The sequence below is a fragment of the Parasteatoda tepidariorum genome, chromosome 2 (assembly GCF_982258835.1).
Source record: "Parasteatoda tepidariorum strain Cologne lab strain chromosome 2, Ptep-v5.0, whole genome shotgun sequence".
Lineage (NCBI taxonomy): Eukaryota > Metazoa > Arthropoda > Arachnida > Araneae > Theridiidae > Parasteatoda > Parasteatoda tepidariorum.
The window spans coordinates 71,077,456-71,104,645 of record NC_141756.1 but is presented as its reverse complement, the minus strand read 5'-3'; the positions used below and the strand labels follow the sequence as shown (position 1 = coordinate 71,104,645).

Sequence of the window (27,190 nt, the reverse complement as noted above, 5' to 3'; positions counted from 1 at the left end):
GTCTAAGCACTGAGGGAAATTTTTATGACTCGTAGAAAGTTTTGTTTTAATTAATGATCCTTTGATTAGTAAATTTGATTTAAAGTTATTAAGAATAATTCAAAAGTTCATACAAAAAGCACATTCTTCCAGTTTTTAGTGCGTGAGGCCTTTATAATGTTGGCAAAAATAACCAAAATTCTCAAAGCTGAAAACTTTCATGCCTGACAACTCTAAAAAAATATTTCTCAGAAAACTTATTTGGCAGCCCTGCTCTCTAACTGACTGATGCTTTTAAATTAGCATAGAAACAATTGTTATTTATTTTTGGAAGTATTGAATATGTTTATTTTTTGTTTTATGTCATAATTTTCATTGCTAGATATTCAGAGTTCCCACGCAATTTTCAAAAAAAAATAAATAAATAAACAAAAAAAAAAAAAAAAAAATCAAGGACTTTTCAATGATTTTTAAGAAATTAATATCAAATTTCATATTTGATAGCATTATAAATTGCATGTATCAGAAATTACCTGATTTTCAGTATTGGAAAATAAAAAATATCTTAATTTTTGCATGCTCTTTTCCTTCTTTTCGAGTTTGAATAAAGCTTTAATTTTCATACGTTAGCAAATAAAATAAAAAGTTTAAAAAACCGCAAGTTCCATAATTAGTGCATGCTACACATGGTTAGAACAAGGCTAATACGAGATATGGTTTCATTCAATATTTTCTTTTCGCTATTAGTTTCCCTACACCCTGTCTGTAATTTGTAAACCAATCACAAGAGAGGTAAATAAGGCTCAGGGTCTTTTTCTAAATTTGGATCAGATTCCAAGACTACTTTGCTGACCTTGAACTATTCTTACAGTAAAGAAAATAGTAAAAGGAAAGGAAGCGATTAAAATCTCTATGATTTTGCTTGAAATTTTTTTTGCGCTTTTAAGTAGGAAAAATTATAACTATTTAAAAAATTACTCTTAAAAAATCAAAAACTTTTCACGGACCCTATCGTAGAATTCAAGGACTCCACGGTTTTTCAAGTACCGTGAGAACCCTGATATTGTACATTCATAAATTTACAATTTAAAAATTATAACTTCCTAAAGACAAAGGGTTTAAAAAAATTTTGTGACTTTAAAAAATAACAAGATTTTATTTTTACATATTTACAAAAATAAAGTCTTGACTAAAAGAAAGACCTTGTAATTTTCTGAACCTAAAATAATCGTAAGTAAATTTTACATAAATTCTAAAAAACAAGATCTTGACAAATCTATGTTTAGTTACAAACACAAAAAAATATTAAATACAGAAATTTAATTCTGCTGGTGTTCAACTGGTATGAAAAAAGTCAGGATAGCCTAAGCTTTTTGCACTACCACTAGACACAGGAGTATTACAGACACATTTGAAATTTAGAAACAGAGACAGAGAAGAACAGAAAATGAATACCACTTTTCAAAGTTCTTGTCACAACATTATTCAATACATACTCCACATTTTAAAAAGCTAGGAATAGCATATTTAAAGAAAATGCTAAATAAATGTAAATATTTTTTGGAAACTGCAAAGTCATTAATAAAAATTATTAATTTACTTTTCATAGTAAAAATTAAACGCATCAGGAAATGAGATGTTACGTTAGCAGAAAGGGAATTTTTGAACACATTAATTTAATTTTATGTTATGTGCTTCTGAAAATAAAAACAATTTTAAGGAAATACAATTCTTTTGATAATCAATAATTAAAAAGAAAATTAAATTTTGAAATACACTAGGAAAGAAATAAAGCTATTACTTGATATTGAAGTTCAGCCTGAACTGCACTGATATTGATTTGTGCCAAGTCTTCTCCAATCCAGAAAATGGACTGTTTCAGTTGTGCTACCTCTATTTCTAACATTTCACACTTTTGGCCTTCTTTCTTTAACAAATCAGTCAAAGTTAGTTTCTCTTCCTCTAGGAAACCTTTTTTCTCCAAACTTTCTTTTATGATTAAAGAGGATTCTTCAAGTTGGCAGGATAAAGACATTTTTTCAGATAATGCATTTTCCAAACTAGCCTAAAGAGATAACAGAATTAAAATGAGTTATACCAGTGAATTTTGAATAACATTTGGAATAAAAGTTGGATTATTCAGTATTTCAATTAACTTTGCACTAACCAACAAAATCTAAGAACTAAATTATTAAAATTAGAAACATATTAAATTAAAACACAAAAAAAATTCTTAATCATTACACTAAAAAAAAATCTTTTTTTAAATGTAACTAATCTTATTATCTTTTGAAAAGACTTTAAAATTAATTTGAACAAATTTGAACTGTTTAAAATCATAAGGTTGGGCCAAACTTATGTTGCGAATGAAAACAGTAAAAAAGTATAAATACAAACCAAGCAACTATGGCAGAGAGGTTAATGCAGTGCAAAGATCACCCAGCATCAGATTGATAGGTATCAGCCTATCTGGATAGCAACACTGACACTCTTGGCTGTAGCAGAAGTATACTTTTCTTTTCTTACAAACTAACCTCCAAGACCTATTTTATTTTAAGCTTCAGTAATTTTTAGAGATGTCACTATCTCTCAATACTGTCCCATCAAGTTCCAGTGGGATTATTATACTAATTTGTTTAGGTAGTTTACTGGGTTATTCCTTAGTAATAAAACACTCAACGAACTTGCAAAACAATTTGTACTATTTCATTGATTTGTAATTAAAACACCAATTGTGTATAAGAAATTTTTAAATACATACTACATAGTAATAAGATTTTAAATGCAGGTACCCTGGTTTAATAATGTTTGTTTACTTCTATTCATTCATACCAAATTTATCTTATAAATTACTGAAAAACAAAAATTGCTAATTTCAAAATAATTAATAGGCTTTTAATTTAAATGTAGTTAATTAATGTAAATTTTAAGATACAGATCTTAAATGAAACTATAGTTAGATAGTTTTTTCCCTTATAAAAAAAAAAAAAGAGAGAGATAAAAAATTTATTTCTTCCAGTTAGTGAACAAAATAATTCAAGTTTAAAAACAATTTGTTATATTTTATTTTGAAAAGATCATTCAATTTGAGCACATTAAACTTTTAACCTAAGCTTTTAGCACAAGTTGGGTACAAATACACGACAATTTAAATTCGCTAGATCTTAGGCTTCAGCAATTTTACATTTTGTACTTGCGACAATATTTTGCTTAAAAATATAAATTTTTATGTTTTAATAAGACTACCTTGTAATCTTTCTCAGCATCAATAAGAATCTCTTTTAGATGACAAATTTCAGAAGACTGCTTAGAAATTTCTTCTTTTAAAGACATTAAGCTTTGAATTTCACCAGCATTCTGGTTCAGGGTCTCAGACAGCAATAAATTTTCTTGCTGAAGAGAAGCAATGCTACCTTTCAGTAACAATTCAGAATCACCTAGTTCTTTTAATTGAAATTTTAAACTGTTAATTTCTTTTTGGGCATTCTCATATTCAGCCTCTAGGGTTTGAATTCGTGTCTAAAAAGGAAAAAAAAATTATATAGGTTTATGAAAATAAGCAAGTCTAATGAGATTGTTTTTAAAACATTTAACATATCATTTGAGAAAAATAAATGATTACACTGCATACGTATGGGAAGTTATTATCAAAAGGACTAAAAATTTGAAAATAGGAAACAAACTGGATAATTCATGTACTAAGTTTCGTAAACAGTACTGCTAACAAAGCAAAATTCAAAATAGCTCTCCCTTTGTTGCAACATCATGCTGTCAGAGGGCAAAACTAAAAAAAAAAGAAAACTAGTTCAAATAGCCTAGTTGGAATGGTCAGACATAACAGAAAATATAGTATTACAGAATTTTTTTTCCGGTTAGCATCATCTATTAACCAATAGCGTAACTGATTTTGAGGGGAATAAATTAAATTGTTTCTGAAGCAGAATGAAGCAAACCATGCATTTCTATCTCCTTTTGTCTCTCTTTAATGGGTCTTTTAAATTATCGGTAATTTCTGGGACACTCACACTCGTTGGAAGAGTCCCATGAAAAATATAAATGTGGTAGCCATTTACTTTAAACAAATACAAGTTTTAATTCAATATAAGGTAAACAAAATATTTAATATTTAGATTTCACTTTGATTTAAAAATAACATTACCATTTTAAGAACTAAATATTATAACTTATATCAGTGTTTTCACTACAGCACGAGAATCTCGCATATTATTTTCCTTTCTCGCATTAAAAAATGATTAACGCGAGAAGTTCGCGCACTCTATTAATCAATTTTAAAAGGCACAAATCTCTCGAATTTTGGAAAAAATTTAGTCTTCCGCCATTTTGAAAAAAAAAAAAAAAAAATGAAAACAGCTACAACAAGCGTTGAGAAAAAAATTAGCCCTTTATAATAAGTTGTTTAAAGTTAGCTCTATTTTTAGCTGTTAATGAATTACCAAACTTCCTCATTGACTATTTACAGCAATTTGTAAAAGTTGAAGTCTGGGAAAACTAAGCTGGAAGACCTAACAAGAAGCATGAATATGGAAATAACTTCAACAAACTTAACTATTCCAGAACAGAAATAATTGAAAAGCCTATGCTGGCAGATGTAAAGGATAGGAAAGTGCGTGCTCAATGCTACAAATTTAATTTGCGATTCCGAATAGTTCAGGATCTGTTGCAAGTATATTTAGCACCCAAAAGCGAATTAAAACAAAATATCGTAACAGACTGACTGATGAGCATTTGAGAGACCTAATGAGAATACTGATGAAAAAGTAGATATAGAACATTTTTCATGCGATGATGCTGCAAAAATATTCAATGGTTCAGAAATTAGAAGATGTTAAAAATGTATTATAATTAAAGAAATATGTTCTTCCAGGTCTATTAGTGTTTTTTTTTTAACTTTTTGAAATCTCGCCCTGTTTTTGAGAGAGGGTGAGAAATTTTCTCCCGTTTTTCTTCTGTAATGAAAACACTGCTTATTTACACGTAACATATTGTGGTAGTTCAAGTTTTTCATTTCATCTAAAAAGTGGGTGAAAAGCATCTCAGTTTTTGAATCACCATTTTAATAGGATGCTGGATGCACTTGGTATAAATTGTGTATAGAACATAAATTAATGAAAGAAATCATATACCTCATATTGATTAATCAAGGATTCCTTTCCTTCATTCAAATCGTTAATCTTTAAAGTTGTAAAAGATAATTCATTGCTCAGAGACATATTTGATTCTTTTAACTGTTGTAACTGTAAGACCAAGGCTTTCTTCTCACTCATTACTTGAGACAGTTGTTCTCCCAAACTAGTTTCCTTTAGAGTTTGCTTCTCAATTTGAAGCGTTAGGGTTTCAACACTTTCTGATAAGGTGGACAATTCAACTTGAAGTTTTTTATTATCAAGCTATCAATGAATAAAAATTAAAATATATTTTATTAAACAGATTTGATATTAAGTAGAAATATTTAGATAAATATCTTAGTGAAATTAAGTGAATTATCAAAACTATGATATTTAATTTACAAAAAATATTTAGCTATCTTTGGCTGTCACCTAGAAAAAATTTCTAAAAGTTATAATGGTATTTATCTTTAATAACTATTTATCATTCATTCAAAATATAATTTTATTTAATTATTGCATTTTTGAACTTTAAAGGCATAAAATTTATAGAGTTTTCACAATTAATATTTTTTATGACCTAATTTTAATATTATCTTATTACTTGCTTTAGTTAGATTTTTACTTGAAATTAAAGGCTTAAAATTAAGCGTTGGTCCTTACTTTATAAATTACCTTATTATGCAAAGTTTAATGATAAAATATTTACTAGTTATAATTTTACAAATAAACTTATTTACTTTTATAAGCAATTTAATGCAAAACTTTTAATTAATCAGACAATTGAAATAATGAATACAAAATATCTTTATAAAATTCTAAAGCAATATTAAGAATGAAAGTGGACATGAAAACAACTTTTTCTACTCTTGCTAAAACTTTATTTAATAAGAATGTACTTTTGTAAATAAGAATTTCAAAATTAGGCCATAGAATGAAGTCGCAGTGGTAACCAAGTAAAATTATGAGGTTTAAAATTAATTTTACTATTTTTTAATATGAAATTTTTATTACACATTTTGTATTTAAGACTGTAATCTTGACAACGAAATTGTAATGATAACAGAAATTGTAATAGATGACACCTCTGATTAAATAAAAATTTTGGATATCACATGAAGATGGCAAATGTAGAAATCTGTTCAAAAATTTGGGGTACATGAGCAAATTTATATAAAAACAGTTCTGACAGTACATCACAGGTAACAACTCATTCAATCTTGCAAAAAAAAAAAATAAATAAATAAATAAATCAGTATACCTAATTCTATTATTAAAAATATGTATAGTTTATAAGAGACATTTGCTTAAAAATATTGAAGAAAATAACTATAATTAAAACTGATTTTTATCAACAATAGCCCTACTTCATATTTTTCCTCAAGAGATGTTTTAGCTTTTAATTCATTGATTTCATCCACTTTGCAACTAATTATGCTACTCTGTTCCTCTAGAGAATTTGAAAACATTTCATTTTGTTCTAACAACATTTTCTTCTCTTCCTCCAATGTAGAACACTTCACAGAAAGATTTTGAACTTCATGCTGTGGAATCAAAAAGATCATTAATTTAAAACTTTCCAACAAACAATATTCAAACTTTCATAACAGCAATTTTAAATAGAATCATTGATTATATACCTTATATTTATCGACAGTGGAGGATTTTTCTTCAAGGTCTTTCATTTCATTCACTTTATTTCGTATTTCTTCATTAAGGGATGAAATTATTTTCTTCTGGCTTTCTAGATCAGAAGAAAGTTGCTCATTCTTTTCAAATAATGCTTCATTTTTCTTTTCTAAAGTTGAATTTTTAGCAGATAGATTTTCCATTTCTACCTATGAAAATAATAAGTTTTGCATTTTAGTTTTAGTAACAACTCTCAAAACTGCAAAAACGAAATTTTTTTAAGCATTTTTTGTTAAGGATTTCTCTGTGTTAGGTTTGTAACAGGTACTGCTGTTTTGGGTCTTCAATTTATTGTTCCTTTTGGTTTTGTTGCACGAAAACTTTAAGACTTATAAGCTTGAAATTACAAAGATATACAGAAAAATTTAAAAGTATAATGGAATAAGAAAAATCATTTGATAGTTTTAAAATTGCTAACTGTTAAACATGCATTAAAAATATCAATAAAAGCAAGAAAGATTAAGACCAATACTAATTTAAAGTGCTATGATATGAAGTACAATATATCATTAAGGAGTAAAATGTCTAATTTATTTAACTGTATTGTGTCATACATTTGTTTTCCTAATAAAATAACTTTTTAAGAGCAGTTGATTTATTTCCAAATTTAGGGAAATTATTCATTTTGTTGCAATTAATATATTAACAAAATGTATTTACATAAAATTATAACTATTTTAGTTTTATAAGGTTCCCACTCAATTTCCATAAAAAAATTTCCTGGCATTTCAAGGCATAATAAGGAAAATTTCAATGAAAATCAAAAAGACATTTTAGTTATTCCATGCAATTTTTCATCAGATAACTTTGATTTTTTACTTCTAATGTCAAATATTAGATTTTGTGAAAGAAATATCGTTGAATGAGGATAGAAGCATGGAAGTTTCATTAAAATGTGAAATTTACAATAAATAATTGTTATAGATGTCAGAATTATTTAACTTGAATCTCAATAACTGATTACTGTTGCTGAAAATTCCGACTGGTTATTTTTCAGGTATAATGTAGAAGTTTTCCAGGGTTTTTCTTTTAAAAAATTGCAATTTTCCCTGTTTTTCAGAGACAAAATAAAATTTGCTGATAATTCCATCCCTAACTCGTGAAAGCCTCGATTTTATTAACAAAATTATCTTATTTTAAAATATGCTTATTTAAAAAGCAATGAAGAAAGAAACCAAGCAACACAAGAGGTTTATCATAACTTGATGTATACTACAACTTAAAATCTAGGAAACACTTTTATCCTTAAATTTTTCTCTTATAAAAGGTCTCAATTAAACAAGAATTTTACAATTAATATAACTTTTGATATTTCAGTATAAATAGCTCAAATCCTACTGAATTTATCTCATTAATTGCATCAGATATATCTATTTATATGGCTTATTTGTTCAATCATATAAATGAAGAGCACAAGAGAAGGTAAGAAACCGAAATGTATTATAAACAGTAAATATGAATCAATTTAGCATAATTTAAAAAAAAGATAGCTTTTAAGTAAATTCATTAAATAAAGTGGCAAGTTAACTCACCAAAGAGAAATGGTATTTTTCAAATTTTTTTCTCTAAATGTATTATAGAACAACCTCACAGATTTCAAAGAAGTATAATGAATGATATTCTGAAATCGGTAGGTACATTATATAAATACAGAGTAAAAACAAAAATAATCAAGATTGTTAGGATTTTTCTTTCTTTGCAGCTAAATATAAAAAGAAAATTAATATTTTAAAAATAAAGCAGAAAACACAAATTCCAAAAAACTAAAAAATGTTAAGCTTAAAAAAACATGAATGAATTAATGTTACCTCATATTTTTTATTATTCCCGTCTAGTTTCTGAATGTTGTTCGTCTTTTGAAGAATGATTTCCTCTAGTTTAAGAATCTTTCTCTGAAGATTTTCACCTTCACTTAAAATGGATTTATTTTTTTCAACTTCTACTGCAAGTTTCTCAGAAACCTCAGTTTTCTCAGCCTCTAACAAAGCTAAAGATTTCTCTAGGGATGATTGCATTTCAGCAAGATCTTTTATCTCTTTCTGCATTGCTGACAATTCTTCGGTTTTATTTTGTAGCTCCTGTGAAGCAATCTGAAAAATAAAGCAATCATTCATTTGCTTTAAAGTTGCATAAATGAAAAGTAAAATATTCGAGAAATCAAAACACATGTTCTACCGTGGCAAAATAGTACTGTGAAGTAGAGTGCATTTGTATAGACTACGAGAGCAAACGCAGAGACTAGTGGGCTACAAGTGGCACACTAGCAGCTGATGCGCAGCCTAAGCTAGAACCTGAATATAGTGAGAAAAATCATCATAATATTTTTAGTCGCCCATTTGGGTCAAGACTTTCTAAAGCACTTGCGTCAATTCCATCATAAATCAAGTGGTTTTTTGGAGGTTATTGCTACAAATTTTAACAAGATTTTAAAAATCTCAATATTTTTAATACAATTACAAAACACAAATTTTTAATTTCCGTAATTACATTTTAGAACGCTTTATTTGCATTGACTTCATTATAATCTATTAGTTTTTCAGCAATTATTTTATAAAGATTTCTAAATAGTTTTTAAACTGATATTTTTATATATTATTACAACCTACGGTTTTTAAAATACACATTTAAATAATCACTGACACATTTTATTAAAGCAGAGTTTAAAATAGATCCAAGTTAAATAAACCGAAGCATTTTTTTTTAACCTAGGCAGCGACCGCAATGCATTTTCCGGTGGTACAGAAACTCCTAATCTTTTGAACGCGATGTTATGACTGACGTTCGAATCCCTCATTTTAACAATCACTTTACATCTGTGCGGATTTCAGTGTTATTCAAGGTAATTTTCCGATCATATTTTTGACAGTTATTGTTACACATTTCTTCATGGTTTGAAAAAATGAGATATTTTTTTTATAAGATGTAACAAGACATGAATTTCTTAATAATTCAAAAGTTGCTTTTTAATACGCTGCATTTCAGTCCCTTTCATTATACATCTAAATGATTTTTGTCAGTTTTATCGACAGCAGTTCCACTTAAAATCTCAATATTATTATGAAAAGCGAAATTCAGTAAGTTTAGGAATACATGAATTTTTAAAGGTTTCCTGCATGTAATTTTGCTCCTTACTTTTTTTGTAGACTACAGTACTTTACAATAAACAGTTTAATATCTTACATTAATAAAACATCTGATAATTTACTAAATATAATTGTTCTGAATTTGTAGTATTTTTCCAACAAAATGTTGAATTTCATTTTGGGCTATAATAAAATTGTTTTAATTTAAATTCTTTTAATCCCTAATTTTTTTAAATTAAAATATTTCATTTATAATTATATTTCAATAAAGCATTTTTTTTCTCCATGAACAATAAAGTTCTTAAGCATTAGATTTTATCTTAAAATTAACTCTTGTATTATGTCATAAAAACTACTTTTTTTTTTGCAATTTTTACAATTAATATAGAAAATATTTTATGAATATCAAAACTAATATTTAAAAAATAAATTTGGCACTTATCAGTTGTGAATGAATTTTAATTTTTTAAGCAAATATAAAGCTGACTAGTACCACAAAAACAATCAACAGGTTTAAATACTTGGACATGTAGCTGTATAATCAACTTACAGTACAAAGGTCTCTTCATTCAAAAAGGTTGTGCATCCATAGTACAGACCATTGTGTAATTTAAAAAAAAATATTTTCAAAATGGAAATAGCTTTATCTTCAACACTAACAAACCAGTGGAATGAATTCTTACAATTCATGGTATATAAGTATGAATAATTCACTACCAAATTTAAACTCAACACAGCTAGTATTTAAACCTATACTGCCTCCAGTAGATATGGAAGATGGATAATTGGTTGTGACTAATTTTGTCAAGATAACCAAGAGAGGTTTCCTCTCTGCTCACATGTATCCCAAATGTGAGTAAGAGAGATTTTTCCAATACAGTAGAGCGCCGATTATCCGAACGTCCAATTATCCGAACTATGTCTGAATTCGTTTTTTTTTTTTTTTTTTTTTTTTTTAAAGTTTAGAATACTTTTTAAGATCTTGACAATTTTTCTAAATTAAGAAGAATAAATAATATCCCTTACATCCGAAGACCATATTTAATTTACAATCTTTTTAGCAGTTTTCTTAGAGCAGCCATACATACATGTATGGTAATACAGTTATACCTACCTACCCCTTTACAATTGAAAATTATCTTCCAAGAATGCGAGCTTCATTTTGATAGTCTACAATGGTTGGAATGCAGAAGGAGTCTATGAATAGATAAGTGCTGAAGTTTTATAATTGGGAAATGGGTAGTTGTCACTTATGTTTAATGATTAGTGATTACAGTGCTTGGAATAATAAATCTTGGAATAAAATTCTTAACAAAAAAACTGAAGTTTCTGAACCAGTAGATCTTTCGAATGAAAATGATGAAATTGTTGATTTTGAATGAAAATCGGAACTCCACAGACGAAGATGAAGGAGTAAGTGATCAAATTCAAGATAGAAGCATGCGATTCATTAGATATTGCAATGAATTGGCAAGAACGTCAAAATGATGTTGATTCAGTTTATTTAAAAAGAATAAGGGATATATGGCTGCTAAAAAAAACGCATCTTCTTTGAAACGAAATCTTTGCTGGACTTCATTTTCAATGGAAAATAATGAAAAATGTGGTAAAATCAGTAATTGGCCAAAAAAATTATAAAAAACTGAAATATGATAAAAATAATTGAAAATGAAAAAAAAGTTTTAAAAAAAGTTAATTAAAAATATTTAAAAATTGAAGAAAAAAAAACTTTTAAACACGCCAAAGCTATTTTAGATAGTACTACCAGTCCTAAGCCTACAAAAGGTGCGATGGAAAGTTAGTGCATAAATAATAATCATGTACACTAGGTTTTAAAAAATTTTCCAATTATCCGAACTTTTCATTATCCGAACCACGTTCGGTTCCGAGCAGTTCGGATAATCGGCGCTCTACTGTACTTCCACTGATACTTCCGATTCTTCAAAATTGCGAAGCTACAAAGTTTAACACTGGGAGTCAGAATTCATTTTATGGGTAGAATATTCAGAAATAAAAATAAAACACAGCTTAAAGCAGCCCACATAAGATTTAAGAAGGGAATTCTATGGATAAAATAATTTTTACTTTTAAGTATTAAATTTAGAATGCAAACGTGGACTAATAAGATATTGTTCCCAGTAGATTATCAAAGTCAAGCATCACTTGATGTGGTTCTTTGACAATTGGGTAATCACTTTGATCTGCGTGCAAAGGCACCGGGGTGCACAGCATCTGTCCTCATTAAAGAGCAGAGAGCCCTCGCCTCAGCAGAGAGCCAAAATTTTGCTGCCATGTTTTCAGATGATCCTCAGAGATGTTTCCCAGACTGACGCTAATCATTTTGCAGTTCTAGTGAGACTTCAAATTTAATAAAATTACCACTGCAATTATAATAATGGGGTATTTAACTAGGAACAAAATCAATTTTTAAACTTGCATTATAAGAAGTTATATTTTATAGATATCAAACACCATTTTACAAACCATTCTAAGCCTAACCAGAGAAAAATGTAGAATTAAAATAACAAGTACAAAATAAGAGTAAAACATTAAAAATATATCCAACGATAAAAAACAATTACCTCATATTCTTTAGTTAAATTTTCACTAAGTTTTAGAGTTTGTTCCTGTTTGATAGTAAGATTTTTATTAAGCTCTTCAACATTTCGCTTCAATTCATCAATTTCAAGGGAAAGAGCTTTATTTTTTTCAGTTTCAGTGAATAATTGATCATTAATATTCTTTTCTCTCTTTTCCAAATTCTCTAACAAATTTTCAAGTGATGACTTTTCATTTGTCAATCTCTCCACTTCTTTTGATGTATTTGATACTTCAGCTTGAGTATCTGCTATTTTAGCTTCCATTTCTTTTATAGTTTCCTAGAATATAAAACAATTTAAGAACAAAATAATTAGGAAAAAAATGGAACAGATTAAGTGCGAAATTAATATTTCTCATTATTGATTGTTAGTTCGGTTGAGCCAAATCCAAATAATCTACAAGGACTGATAATTTGGTGTAAAACTAGTAAACCTTTTTTAATCAGTTTGAAACTCTTTAGTATCAAAGTTCATGCTACAATTTCTTTAGAATTAAACATTGATAGTAAATAAACAAAAAATAATTTTCTGAAAACTATATTTTTTAATTAACTTGAATTATAAATTATCTGCATCAAATAAATAATTATATACATATTTATTTGTGAAGTAATAGAATGCTTCATTTATTTTAAAATTTCTTTTTCCATATACATTGATCTCTCATTTATGCGAGGGAGCGAGGGGCCACACGAAAAGCGCATATAAGTGAGACACGCGTATAAGTGAAAAGCCATAATAAAGATCTTAAAAATAGAACATTAATACATTTTACAACATTATATTTCGGATTAATACTATGTATACTTGACTGAACATTTAAATAAGATGAGATTCAAATTTTAATCTATTTAACTATAAATTAATAAGTTAAAAAAAATTAAAATGCTTACATACCATAATTTAATTTTTTATTCCAATTATGAATTTTTCACAAAATAATTTACAATCGAGGTTTGTTTTTGTTTTCGGGAGTTTTCAAAAAGAGCCTTTTCAAGTCCATCAAGACTTGAAAAAGTTCCTTCACTTCCAGAATGAAATTGAAAATAATCACGCAGAGTTTCTAGTGCGTGTAAAGCGGGTGTGTGAGTTGGGGGAACTTTTGTGATATCTTCTTCATCAATGTCGTCTATCTCTACATCATTGTCGCCACCATTTATTTCAGCTGCAATTTCTCCAATATCTCGTATTTGAGCCGTAATTAAATGCTCATCTACGTCAACGAATTCTTTAAAAGTACAATTACCCATTCCACCAGACACAGTATTCCAATCCTCTTCACTAATGCCGTTTTCATTTTCGGGCTCTGGCTCTTCACATTCAGATTCTTCTTGAAGCAGAAATCCCGCTTTTTTAAAGCAGTTTTGAATACACTTGTCTGTGATGCTTCTCCATGATGAGCACATCATGTGCATTGCATCAAGGACAGTGATTTGTTTTAGCTCGTCTTTTGCCTGAAGTTTTGTTTCCATGGCAGCCAAAAGACGACGAGTTAAAGTTTTCTACTGTGTACTTTTACACAACGGATGATGCTTAGATCCAAGGGTTGAATATGTGATACCACACAAAGATAAGAAAAACGTGAGCATTCCAAGAAAAACATGTCAAAAGGATGGAAATTCTTATGATAAGCAATATGCTACACTTTTGAGACCCCTGCTTTTCAAAGTGAGAAAGTTTTTGAGCCGCACATAAGTGAGAGGTGGTTCTTCAGAGCAGTGCATAAATGAAAAAGAGTTATCATTGTTTTCCTATATCCCCGGCCAGGACTGCTAGAAAAGCGCGCATAAGTGAGAAACGCGTATAAAAGAGAGCGCACATAAGTGAGGGATCACTGTATATCTATAGTATTCAAATGATATACTTAGAGGTACTTGTGAATAAAACACAAAAAAAGGTAAACTGTAGTATCAGTTCCATACACAAGAATTTATATTTTGCACTTCGAAACCAATAAAAGGTTTTTGTTTATAGAAGAGAAACTAAAGTATGCTTATTTTTATGCTTTATTCATGTAGCTTAGTTTTCCCTATACCACTTGTGATTTTGAAATTATTTTACAAGTTTGAATATAGAATACCAATTCTTACTTTTCTATCAATTGATTGATCCAATTAACTACCAAGTCTGATGCATAATTTATTAGGAACGAGGTATAACTATTTTAAGTAGGGGTGTGGGTTCATTATTTAGGGCAGGTTTTGGCTTGGCTCAGCGAGAAAAAAGGGAATCTTTTTCTACGGTCTATTGTGTTAGACCAGTGGTTCCCAACCTTTTGTGGACCATCGCCCCCCTCTTGGGGTTGGCTGACACAAATCGCCCCTTTCTCTTTTTGCTCAAAAAACCATTCATTGTTGCTTGTGAGCAACCAAACACTGAAAATATGCTATGTTATTTGATTTTAATTTAAATTGTAATGCAAATAAGGAGGCACATTTATCCTGTCATTTTTATTAATTAAAAAAAAATTGTGCATCTTTTTTTTATTTTTAAAAAAGAAATGATATTTAAAACGGAATAATCAAAATAAAAGTACATTTTTTAAAATTCATATTTTAATGCAATCAAGAAAAAGTTAAAACGTTAACAACTAAAATTTGAGAAAAAAAAATGAAGAGGGAGAAAGTACATTTTTACCACTTCAATGACTGTCCTGTGCTTGATGTATTACAAGTTAAAGCATGAATGTCAGGTTTTATGCTCGTCAGATTTAAACGCGGGTCTTCTTTGAAGCAAATGTCCAACCTATCTCTTTGCTTTGTGAGCAGCTGGAAGACAGAACTAAATCCTCTCTCCACTAAATATGTTGACGGGAACGAGATGAGAAGCAGCTCAGTTTGTTTCCACAATTGTGGATAAGTGTCCATAAGCTTTACCAAAGCTAGCTCGTAACCGTATTTTTTAAAGACGACTTTAGCCTCACAGTCATACTTCAAATCTAAAATCTCAGTCTACAAAGAGGAAGTGAGCTTACCCACAACTTCAAAAGAGAAAGGATCGAAAATCCAATCCGGAATTTCTAATTTCATCAAATCTTTAAATATTGATTCCATAACTGATCAAGGTGATCAGTAAAAATTAAGATTTTATTATCGAGAATCTCGATATCTGCCATTGAGCACTTTTTAAGAGTTGGAAATTGCATTAGCTCTTTGCGACCAATGTTTGACTTGTAGTATCAAACTTGGCGATGAATGAAGATAAGCCTTGATAATGTTCATTTTATTTCCTTGAAATTTTACGTTGATTTCCTTCATTTTTTCAAAACTATGAGTGAGGTACGCAGTTTCCAACTTGAGTTGCTTCAAACTCTCACTTAAAGCAGGATCAGTGGCGTCGAGAAACTCAGTAACCGAATCCAGTAATTCGAAGAAACGGCTCAGTTTCCTTTTGAAAGCCATCTCACAGCTGTATGTAGGAGCAGGAATTCGAAATCCTCATCATTTTCATGGCAAAGTTCTCGGAACAAACGGTTATTAGGAGAATTAGCTTTTATTTTATTGATGCCGGAAATAACCAATTTTTAACCGCCAAAAGTTGACGATGAATGACATAATGAATGGTGAGATAACTTCCGGTACTTCTTTTTTAAGGTGACCCAGAAATCCAGTATGACAACCAGACATAGTTGGAGCACCATCTGTTGCACAAGCACTTACATTTGTGAGGGGAATTTCTTTTACCTCAAAATAATCTTTGACCAATTTAAAAATTGTCGATCCTTTTGTATCTGCGTTCAAATTTCTTGTAAACAACATTTCCTCGTTAAGCTCCTCACTCTCATTTATAAATCTCAAGTAAGCTAAAGCAGCTTTGTTATCTATCACAGTTGATTCATCAATCTGCAACGCAAATTTACCTTCTTTCAGAAATTTGATGAGTTTTGATTCAACGTCGGTGGCCATCTTATCAATACGCCTGGAAATAGTATTATTGCTCAGAGGAACAGAGTGACTTATCAGATTTCCGCCTGCGATACCGAAACGTATGACGAAAACGATGCTGCACTTGAATTTTTTTTAATTTTTAACTATCATAATTTTTTGTCTACGCCAGAACCATAGGTTTCATATATATTTTCTATTTCAATCTCAAATAGCTTTTATTATTAATATTATTAGCAATTTTTATCTTTTGATACTCGTCGCCCCCCCTAAGGATTATCTATATCGCCCCCAGGTTGGGAACCACTGTGTTAGACCTAAAGTGAAGAGAAGCTGCCCTCCCTGAAATGCGCTATCCTTGTTTTCATAGCAGCAGACAGTCTCAGGCTGTATGGCAGGGGGAGTTCTTAACATAGATAAACTATAATTTTTTTTATCAAAATAATCGCCCTTGCAACTATTTAACTTTGATTCTTTGGAGTAGAGGTCATTTCATGCATGTCATTCGACTGATATGACATATAATGAAAATGCAGCTGTGTATGTCAGGTGTAAATATTTTTTTTATCTTGCAGATACCTGCATTTATACAAAAAGGTACAAAAGTATTTATGCACACTAATTAAATTAAGTGTTCAAGGAACTTTTTTATCATTACAAAAAATCTATATTTGAATTTTATAAAAATGCCAGAATTAAACTAATAAAAAAAAACCACTTAATTTCAAAAAAATCTAGGTTTTGCAGTTGGCACTATGCATATTTTGAGGCAATTATGGACACATTTATGAAGATAGCTTTATTATATATTGACAGAGATTTTAGAATTACTCATTGCCACTAAAAATGGCAAGACATACACGGCCATTTTGCATTAGCCCAGATACTTGTGGACCATAATCACACATGAAGAAATTGAAAAGAGATTTCATACATATCACAAAAACACTGATGTATGTAGTTAGGGTACATCACTTATGAAGACATGAGTGGATAAATGTTTTAAGAGACATTTTAGTGATTTTACATAAATTAACTTTTAGATTACATTTTGACAGTTAAAAATAAATATGCCCTGAATTAATTTCTTGCTTGCGATCTTCCAATTGACAGACAACTTTCCAAACTAGTTGTCAGCAATCAGAAATAACACAGAAATATACACGATACAAAATTCAAATTAGTTAAATTTTAAAGGTATTTCACTTAATTCTATATAATATTAAAAAAATATTGGCATGAAGTTACAAATTTTTTTAAAAAACAAGATTTAGATAAAAGGTGCTAAACTAAAAATTATACAACACAAATTTTAAATTTCATTTCATTATAAGAAGAGTAAATTGATAATTTGGACACAATGATCTGATTTAGATTAAATTATAACAAGATCTTATTGCGAAGATGATAATCTTTCATATTTCAGTTTGTATTCTTTTGCTTTTTTATAAAGAGAGAAGATTAAGTTTCAGAAGTTTGTTGGAAAAGGGAAAGATGAGATTTCCTAGCAGTTTTTTTTATATTTCTTATTTGCATCGAATTGTTTTTTTTTTTATTATTGTTTACAGAAGCGGTTAAGGAGTACAAAAAAAAATTCATAATTTAGTTATACACAATAAAATTTCATGACTTTGGTATTAAAAGGAATAAAGCTTATTTTAAACAGATTATGGCAGAAGTTCTGAAAAACCATAATTTTTATTAGTCTACTGTAAAACCATAACCTTGTCTATGAAATAATAATTCTGGATAAATAATAATAGTTGGCATCTCTGAGTACCTGGAGAACTGTGAAATAAAGATTTGAAAGAATAATTTAATGAGGCATAGTTTCAATAAAAATAAGATTATTTTTCGAAAAATATAAAATTTTCATAACTACTACTTACAATCTTCTTTCATAAAACTCTTCACGTAATACAAAGGAGAGCAGAAATTTTGTTAAAGAAATCAAAATTGCAAACTTACATCATACTTTTCCTTCGTAAGTTTCATCTCATCATTAAGTCCATTTAATTCTAAAACTTTATTTTCTAATTGACTTTGAAGTGTCTGAATATCTTTTTCTAGTTTCTGTGCATTTAATTCGAGTTGTTGAGATTTACTATTTTCTTCCTTCAAGTTGTTCTGGAGCTGAGCTTTTTCGTTCTCCAACTTTTCAGAGAGAGACTTTAAGGAATTCTCACTGGTCACAAGCTTATCGAATTTATTGGTGAGATTAGCATAATCTGTCTCAGAAGCTCTTAACTTGTTATCTAATTCCTTTATTTTACCCTAAAATGTGAATAAATCAGATAAAGGAAACAACAAAATTATATTTAACAAAACAAGGAATTTCTTCATATACCAACCCCCATGGCAGAATCGTGGCGACACGGCGACATTGTCGCAGAACGTTGCAGAGAGATTTTATTTTTCTTCAGAATTATATTCAAAAGATGCCTTTTTCAAGCATCCGAGTGAAAAAAATGCTTTATCTATTCTCATTTGAGAACAAAGATAAAGATTAATGTACTAAAAATTTTGTTTCTCTTCTGCAGAAAATTTCGTTTTTTTTTTTTAATGCGGTTATTACTATTGATTTCCACATAGTTTTAAAATTCGATATTTTTAATATGATATTATTTATTACAACAACTGAATATCGAAATGAAAACGTGCATTTAGTAACCCTTTTTTGAAGAGTCCGACTTACTGCTACGGATTTCAAGACTTTTTAAAAATACTTTTTAATTAGATAATGATTTTTCGAAATGCGAAAATAATTAGTGTGTTTTCCCCCCAACAAAATGCGAGAATATAGCCCATAATATTAGAATAAAAAATATTACATATTTAATTTTAAAAAAAACTTCTTTGATCCAAAAAGTTTATTTATTTTTTGAAGTTTATGCTTTTGTTACTTTAATTTAGTAACATGTATATTTGTTATTTTTAAATGTATCTTGCAGAAAGATATTAGTATTAGAGAGGTATGTCGCAGAAAGTCCAAAAAATTTCTGCCACAAGGATACCAACTTTATGTTTGTAATGGAAGCTAATGATTAATTTAACTTTTTTTTAAAACTTAATATTAATTGAAGAAATTACGCATAAAAATAATTATTAAAAAAATTAATACCCGAAACTCTACTGTATCAGAATCTTCCTTCATTAAACTCTTCACGTAATACAAAAGAGAGCAGAAATTTTTTTAAAGAAATCAAAATTTGCAAACTTACCTCATATTTTTCCTTCGCAAGTTTCGTGTCATCATTAAGTCCATTTAATTCTAAAACTTTATTTTCTAATTGACTTTGAAGTGTCTGAATATCTTTTCCTAGTTTCTGTGCATTTAATTCGAGTTGTTGAGACTTACTGTTTTCTTCCTTCAAGTTGTTCTGGAGCTGAGCTTTTTCCTTCTCCAACTTTTCAGAGAGAGACTTTAAGGAATTCTCACTGGCCATGAGCTTATCGAATTTATTGGTGAGATTAGCATAATCTGTCACAGAAGCTCTTAACTTGTTATCTAATTCCTTTATTTTACCCTAAAATGTGAATAAATCAGATAAAGGAATCAACAAAATTATATTTAACAAAACAAGGAATTCCTTCATATATCAACTTTATGTTTGCAATAATAGCTAATGTTTGATTTAACTCTTTTTCAAAAAAAAAAAAAAATTTATATTAATTTAAGAAATTACGCATAAAAATAATTATTAAAAAAAAAATTAACACCTGAAACTCTTTATGTTACACAAAAGAGAACAGAAAATTCGTCAAAGAAAGCAAAATATCCAAACTTACCTCATATTTCTCCTTTGCAAGTTTCGTCTCATCATTAAGTCCATTTAATTCTAGAACTTTATTTTCTAATTGATTTTGAAGTGTCTGAATATTTTTTTCTAGTTTCTGTGCATTTAACTCGAGTCGTTGAGATTTACTGTTTTCTTCCTTCAAGTTGTTCTGGAGCTGAGCTCTTTCTTTCTCCAACTTTTCAGAGAGAGACTTTAAGGAATTCTCACTGTCCACAAGCTTTTCAAATTTATTGGTAAGATTAGCATAATCTGCCTCAGAAGCTCTTAACTTGTTATCTAATTCCTTTATTTTACCCTAAAATGTGAATAAATCAGATATAGGAAGCAACAAAATTATATTTAACAAAACAAGGCATGCCTTCATTCACAAACTTTATGTTTGCAATAGTAGCTGGTGTTTAATTTAACTTTCTTTAAAAAAAGTTTTTTTTTAAAATTTAATTTAAGAAATTAAAAAAAAAAATACCTGAAACTTTACTGTATGTTTGATACCTCAAACTCGGTAAAGAATATCAAATGGAATTGAAAACATAGGGCCCAGTTACAATATGTGAAGACAGAAGAGAATTAAAAACAATAAACAGTTATTTGGCAGCTCAAGAGATAGACACCTATATTGTTCAATATGCAGTAATTTTCTACAATTCCTAAATAACTAAAAAATTTTAGTCTTTATCACATTAAATATTACAAATTAAAATAATTAACCAAGTGCATCAATTGTTAATTTAGAAAAGTGTTCACTATCGACGTGTTAACAATGAAAAAATTTAAGTTAGCAGATGACAACTTTAAGGCATACAATAAAAACTAAATTACTTACTTCTAAATTGTTGCAAGAGTGTGAAAGTGAATCCATCTCCTTTTTCATGTTACATAAACATAAATCTTTTTCTTTCAAGAGACTGACATTTTTTTCAAGTTCAATCTTAGATGAACTAATTTGATCATTCAACATCATATTTTCTTTAAGAGAACTGTTGCATTTTTTTTCTAAATCAGACTTCAGTGCTTGTAATGATTGACATGTCATATCAGCAACATTTTTTAATTTCTGTAGTTCTTGAAATTCCTCTTCTTTTTTTCTCAAAATCTGTTCTGAATCATTCAATTTTGTTTCAAGTCTCTTTATCTCTTGCTCATATTGACTAAAAGATATATTTATATTATAGTCATAAAACTGATTAAGTCAATATAGATACAATAATATTAAAAAAAAAAAAAAACATATTTTGATGATTCTCCAAAAACGTTTAAAGACTAGCCTGACGGAGTTTTTACTTTTAGAGCATGGTTTTTTCTATGGATGAATTATGTAAAATTTCTAATTTTTTTATTTCTTAAATTGCCTAAAAATCACTCTCTTAGCCTATGTATGGATTTAAAATTTTATATTTAAAGTAGTATTAGCAAACTATATTTGAATGTGTAAAATAATATCTTATAATTCAATTTAATTACTTAACTCACCAAGGTGAATTATTTGAAAGTTTGTCCAAAGGAATTCAAGTCACTCTCCTGAACCAGGAAATATTTCATTTTACGAAAAAAGAGAACATTTAATCTCACACAAACAACACTATTTATTTTCGTCATTCTATTGGTTGATTTAGAGCTTTGAATATCTAATTTACCTGTTTCTATCTCCTATTTGAAATTTGAAATTAAGGCATATAACAGTTTCTGCTATCATTTTTCCAAACAACTGTTTTATTATACATCAAGCTTTGTAGTTGTACAAAATAAAAAATCTGGACAACATTTTACAAAAGAATCAGGACATTTCATGTAACACATACTATTTTTAAGTAAGGGAAGTGATGGGCTAAAAAAAAATTTTCATTCACTGCTTTGAAAATTTATTTTTGTGTGGCATTCAATATTTAAAAAAAAAAAAAAATTAAAGACAAGAACAAGTCAATACAAAATTATTTAAAAAAAAAAAAAAAAAAACTAAGTGATTCTGTGAATACATATGGTAAGAAATCTCAGAACCTGAATTCTCTTGATTTCGGAAATAGACAGATCAAAATAATAGAATATAGACAGATCAATATATTTATTTTCTTGCAACAAGTTCTTTTTAAACTAAATCGATATATTCTACATAATAAAGAATTAATGTATACAGAAATAGAATTATAATACATTGTAATTCAGAAACAAAAATCATCAAAATATAAAAAATATTACTTTAATAAATGGATATTTAAAAGTATTTTCTATCTTGCTATATATGAAACAAAACGTATATGAAATGAAAAACAATGCTTTCACTACAATTGAGAAGTGCTAGAGAAAAATTTACTACTCAAAAATGTTTATAAGCTTATAGAGTTTATTAAAGTGTCATGCTTTTGGAGAATCATACATTTACACTTAGCAAGAGCTTAATATAACTTGGCACTCATTTTCATAACTTGCTAAACGTTTATGTGAAGAAACAAACGTAAATATGAAAATTCGTACCTGGCCTATTTTTGAAGCTCTTGAAACATATCGACTGTTATTTTCTATCTGTATATTTTTGAGACAAATGAAGTTTTAATCAGGAAATATCTTACCACTTCTGTTTCTTAGAATTATTTTTTTTAACTATAGTAGTTCTAATGTTAACTTAACTAAGTTATATAATAATGGTAATCTGCAAATCGTAAAGCTCTACAAAATAATGAATATTCAGGTAAAGTTATTATTTAGAGGATAAAATACTTTTCTTTAAAAAACTTTTAACATTAAGTATTTCAGAAATAAACATGTGACTAAATTTGTAAACAGAACACACTTGAACATCAAAATATTCTGAGAAGTAATTGGAGAACAAAATAAGACTATAGTAATAAGATATAAAAAATAATAAGATACAGTAGAGAACCGAATATCCGGAACGATCGGGACCATCGTGATTCCGGGATTTTTCCGGTTTTCTGAATCGCTACAAAATGCCGTTTTTTTAATGTTTATAAAACAAAACTAAAAAATTATTTTGAAATAGTTTTAGAAATAAAAAATTATAAATAATAATACACTAAATTTTAAATAAGGAAAGAAATTATGAAATAAAAATTATATAGAGGCTTATATATGTTATTATTAACATTAATAACATACATAAGCTATTTGTGCTTATGTGAGATTCGTCTACAAACGGCTTTTGATCCGTCCTCTAAATCAGTTCTTTCGTCAACTCGATACGCTGTACGGTCTAAATAACAAAATGGGCTCAAAATCTTGCAGGGAAAAAAAATTTTTTAACGGAAGAAAATTAATTTCTGGTTCCGAATTTCATTCCGGTTATCTGGTTTTCTGATTTCCGGATAAGATGTTCTGCACTGTATTATAGCATAATAAGATATATATTAATAACAGGGGTGATTGTGAGCCCAATTCAAAAATCCTGAAAATTCCCTGAGTAAAATCTTTAATGATGCATCTCAAAAAATAATGTCTTTATAAATTTAAATCATTGATATTTTTAAAGCATGAAAATTTAAATAAATTTAAGCAGCATAATTTAAATGAATAATTTAATTATGTATAAGTTTACTAAGTCTACCAGAAAAAATAGTTACAAATGAAAGAGATGCCAAATATAAATTTTAGTTCTAATATTTTAAAATAAAATATTCAAGAATTTTTATGCATAAATGGGATGGATGATTTCTTGAAACTTCTGGACCCTGGATTTAAGGAAACTTTCGGATCACGGTTAGTGAAAATTCCGGAAATCCGGAGCACAATCATCTATGTAGTAAGTTATAAGAATATAGTATTTACTATATTCTTATTACTTAAACAAAAAATTAAATAGTAACTAAACGTGAAAGGAAGAATCCTAATATACATATAAAAATTTCAAGTTTATATCTGTTATAGATTCTTATATGTAATATAAAAACAGAGCGGAAAGTAATGTCAAAAAATATTTTGTTAATCATACTAAAAACGCATAACAGGCAATGAAAGTATTTTTTTACAGTATTTCATCGGAATATAATGATTTGTGATGTGCAGAAATATAAAAATAGGCAATATTTTATAATTATTTTTAAAAAAATTGATCAAATATTCAACACTTGGGATTTGGTGGGTGCAAACTTAAGATTCTACTTTTGAATATGTTACTGTTTCTGACAGCCCAAAACAGAGAAAGCAACACATAAGCACCATATTTTATTATATGTACAGATTAACATTAACATGTTGTTCAGATATTGTTTGAATAGTTATAATAAAATTTTATTGATATATAAGCTCTCCTTTCTCTGAAATGTTACATGCTCAGGGACTTTTAGAGGCTCAGAAACTTTTTACAAATTGAGTAATATATAATTACATGAAGGTAGTCTAATAATAAGTACTAGTTTCAATTTTTGTTATTATAATCAAGCTGGCAAACATAAGACATTACATTAAAAGTTAAGCAGCGGTAGTTAAAGTATAAGTAAGTTTTCAGAAACTATAAGTAAGTAACATAAAGTTTTCAGAAATTATACTCACGTTTTAAGCTGTTCAGATTTATTTAGTTGTAGTGTAATCATATCCAATTTCTTTGAAGACTGTGAGGTTTCTTGTTGGTACTTATTTCTGAGTTCATTAAGTTCTTTCTCCACACTTGCACAGGCTTAAAAAATAAAAATAAAAAATAAATTTAAAAAAAAGACATTACGATAAAACAAAACTTTTTCTACATATTTTACAAATATATATTAACAAAGTATCAAGCTTATTAAATTTTTAATTTAAGCAAAAAAATACCTTGAACTTGAAACTTTAAATCTGTTTTTAGTATGTTCTCACTCTCTTTAAATTTCAATTCCATAGCATTTTTTGTAGCTTCAAAATTGTGCCTTTGACAATCAAGTTCCTGACAAAGTTGTTTCAAACGGTTTTCTAAAGCAGTGTTCTGAAAGAAAAACAATTAATTTTTTTTTTTTTCTTTTTGGTTTTCACTAAATCTTTTCCTTGGTTCCTGACCAAAGGACTGTAAAACACAGAATCTGAGAGTAATGAAAAAGAAACAAACTACCATATTAAAATAAAAATTTAGCACAGACTCTAGCAATAAATAATGTAATCAAAGTAACTACCCCTGTAGCAGAATTTTTTCAAGCTATCAGCGACAAAAACTCTCAAGCACTAACATATTTCTGCAAGTTACTTTTAATAATAACAAAAATATATGTAACTAATTTAAAATAACAAAAGCGCTGTGCTTACAAAAGAAAACTACAAATTTTTTTACTGAACATGTAATAACTCTTTATTCTATAGGTGATATTTTAACATTTTGTTCGGGGGAGGGGGACAAATTCTTTCCTTCGCATTTTGCAAATAATCACAATAAAAAAATAATTAAAAATTACCAAATCTGTACTAGTATTGCCGAAAAAAGACAATGAAATTACGCGAATCGGACTTCTCAATTGTTGTAATAAATAAGGTCGCATAAAAAATAGAATTAAAAACTATGGAGAAATCAAAAGCAATAATTGCCAAAAATTCAATAGAATTATTGCCTGAAAAGTAAATACTCAAATGCAAGATTCGAATTTTCCATATTGTTTGAAATATATCGAGGTACTTAAAAATCGATCTGCCGAAAATACAATCGAAACATTACATCGATTTAGGAAACTATCAGCGTAAATTGAGCGTGTTAAAAAGTGATTATCTTAATGCATTATTCAAATGTTACGTTATTATTTTTCAAAAAAATTTTATGTTTCAAAGGAAAATTTTATCTGGAAGAACTCTGTAATGTTCTGCGACAATGTCGCAGTGATTCTGTCACAGAGGCAACTACTATTAATAAATTCTTTAATTAAAATGGCAAAAAGAATCCCAATGATATTTTCAATAGGATTTCGAAGTTCAAAAAATAATAATAGTTAAAGATTTTTAAATAGTGTACTTTTATAAATTTAATAGCTCCAATACAGTGAAACCTTTCGAGCGCAACCACTCTCTGATCCACAGTAAAATGGTCGTTATTGGAGATTGGTAGCTCTTAGGGGTTACCTCCATCGACTTCAAAATGTTATCAAATGCAAATAATTTTAATTTGATTATATTTGTAAAGATTTAATTTTTGAGTCAAACCAAAGCAGATGATACAAAAATTCCTACATTTTGAAGGAATGAAATTGCTAAAAGCAGTCACATTAAGAGGCATAATTGCATAATGCTTACACCCAGTTACATTTCAGTACAATTTAACAAAATAATCATCAACAAATCTCAATACTGATTTTAGTTTAAGGCAAGAGATATTTTCTTTCTAAGACAGCATACCAATTTCTCTCCATGCTATTTAAAGGAAATATTACTGAATAAGAATATATTTTTTTGCACAAATTTGACTGAGCACAAGCAAAAAGGTAACAAACTAAAGGTAAGACATAATTACTTTGTCATTCCCAGAATCGACAACTGTAGCATCACTTTGATGCTTCAAAACTCTTTCTTTGTTATTCTTAGCAGGTGTAGAGGTAAAACCGTCAAAAAAGCTAAAGTTTTCTCTTCCTGAGAACAGGCTTGTATCTAAACAGAATACATTATTAAAAATAAAATATATTGCTAAAAATAAAATTTTGAGAAACATTTATATTAATAACTACTGACAATAACTAGACTTAGAAGTACACCAAATTATTTTTTCTTTCCTTCCAATCATTATTTATCCTTCATTTTTGCCTTCGACTTAATTTATAACACTATTTTATCTTGTTCATAAAGCCACTTCTAGTTATTACATCATTAAACTCTAGATTCAATCACAATTAAGCTGAGAAAACAAATGATGCAAAGGAGCCCAACCAAATATTTTACACAAGGCAATATAAATTGAGCAAAGAAGTGGAAAAATTCAGAATTTGCAGTAATTTATCCACATAATTTGTTTTAATACATCAAAATGTCTTCATTTAACAGATAAACTTGTCTTCATAATTTTTTCCCACCCACTTCACTCTTTTTTAATTCACTGCAGCCCAACACAGATTCATATTTTATAAATCAGCATAAACT

The 27,190-nt window shown here is 28.3% G+C and overlaps 1 protein-coding gene across 7 annotated transcripts in view; it reads right to left on the bottom strand.

Annotated features, from left to right (window-relative positions):
• LOC107455372 (uncharacterized) overlaps positions 1–27,190 on the bottom strand; it is a 71,147-nt gene that overhangs the window by 34,660 nt on the left and 9,297 nt on the right. For 4 of the 7 annotated variants that reach the window (XM_087157509.1, XM_087157511.1, XM_087157514.1 and 1 more), the window contains exons 7-20: positions 26,571–26,704; positions 24,920–25,067; positions 24,662–24,785; positions 20,985–21,309; positions 20,151–20,456; positions 19,583–19,888; positions 18,330–18,635; positions 12,460–12,756; positions 8,603–8,884; positions 6,746–6,943; positions 6,473–6,649; positions 5,124–5,387; positions 3,226–3,498; positions 1,781–2,044 (exon numbers count right to left, since the gene is read on the bottom strand). In XM_087157509.1, the coding sequence (XP_087013635.1) occupies positions 1,781–2,044; positions 3,226–3,498; positions 5,124–5,387; positions 6,473–6,649; positions 6,746–6,943; positions 8,603–8,884; positions 12,460–12,756; positions 18,330–18,635; positions 19,583–19,888; positions 20,151–20,456; positions 20,985–21,309; positions 24,662–24,785; positions 24,920–25,067; positions 26,571–26,704 (3,404 nt within the window). The remainder of the gene's footprint in view (positions 1–1,780; positions 2,045–3,225; positions 3,499–5,123; positions 5,388–6,472; positions 6,650–6,745; positions 6,944–8,602; positions 8,885–12,459; positions 12,757–18,329; positions 18,636–19,582; positions 19,889–20,150; positions 20,457–20,984; positions 21,310–24,661; positions 24,786–24,919; positions 25,068–26,570; positions 26,705–27,190) is intronic. The other 3 variants (XM_087157513.1, XM_087157512.1, XM_087157516.1) reach the window with 3 other exon arrangements.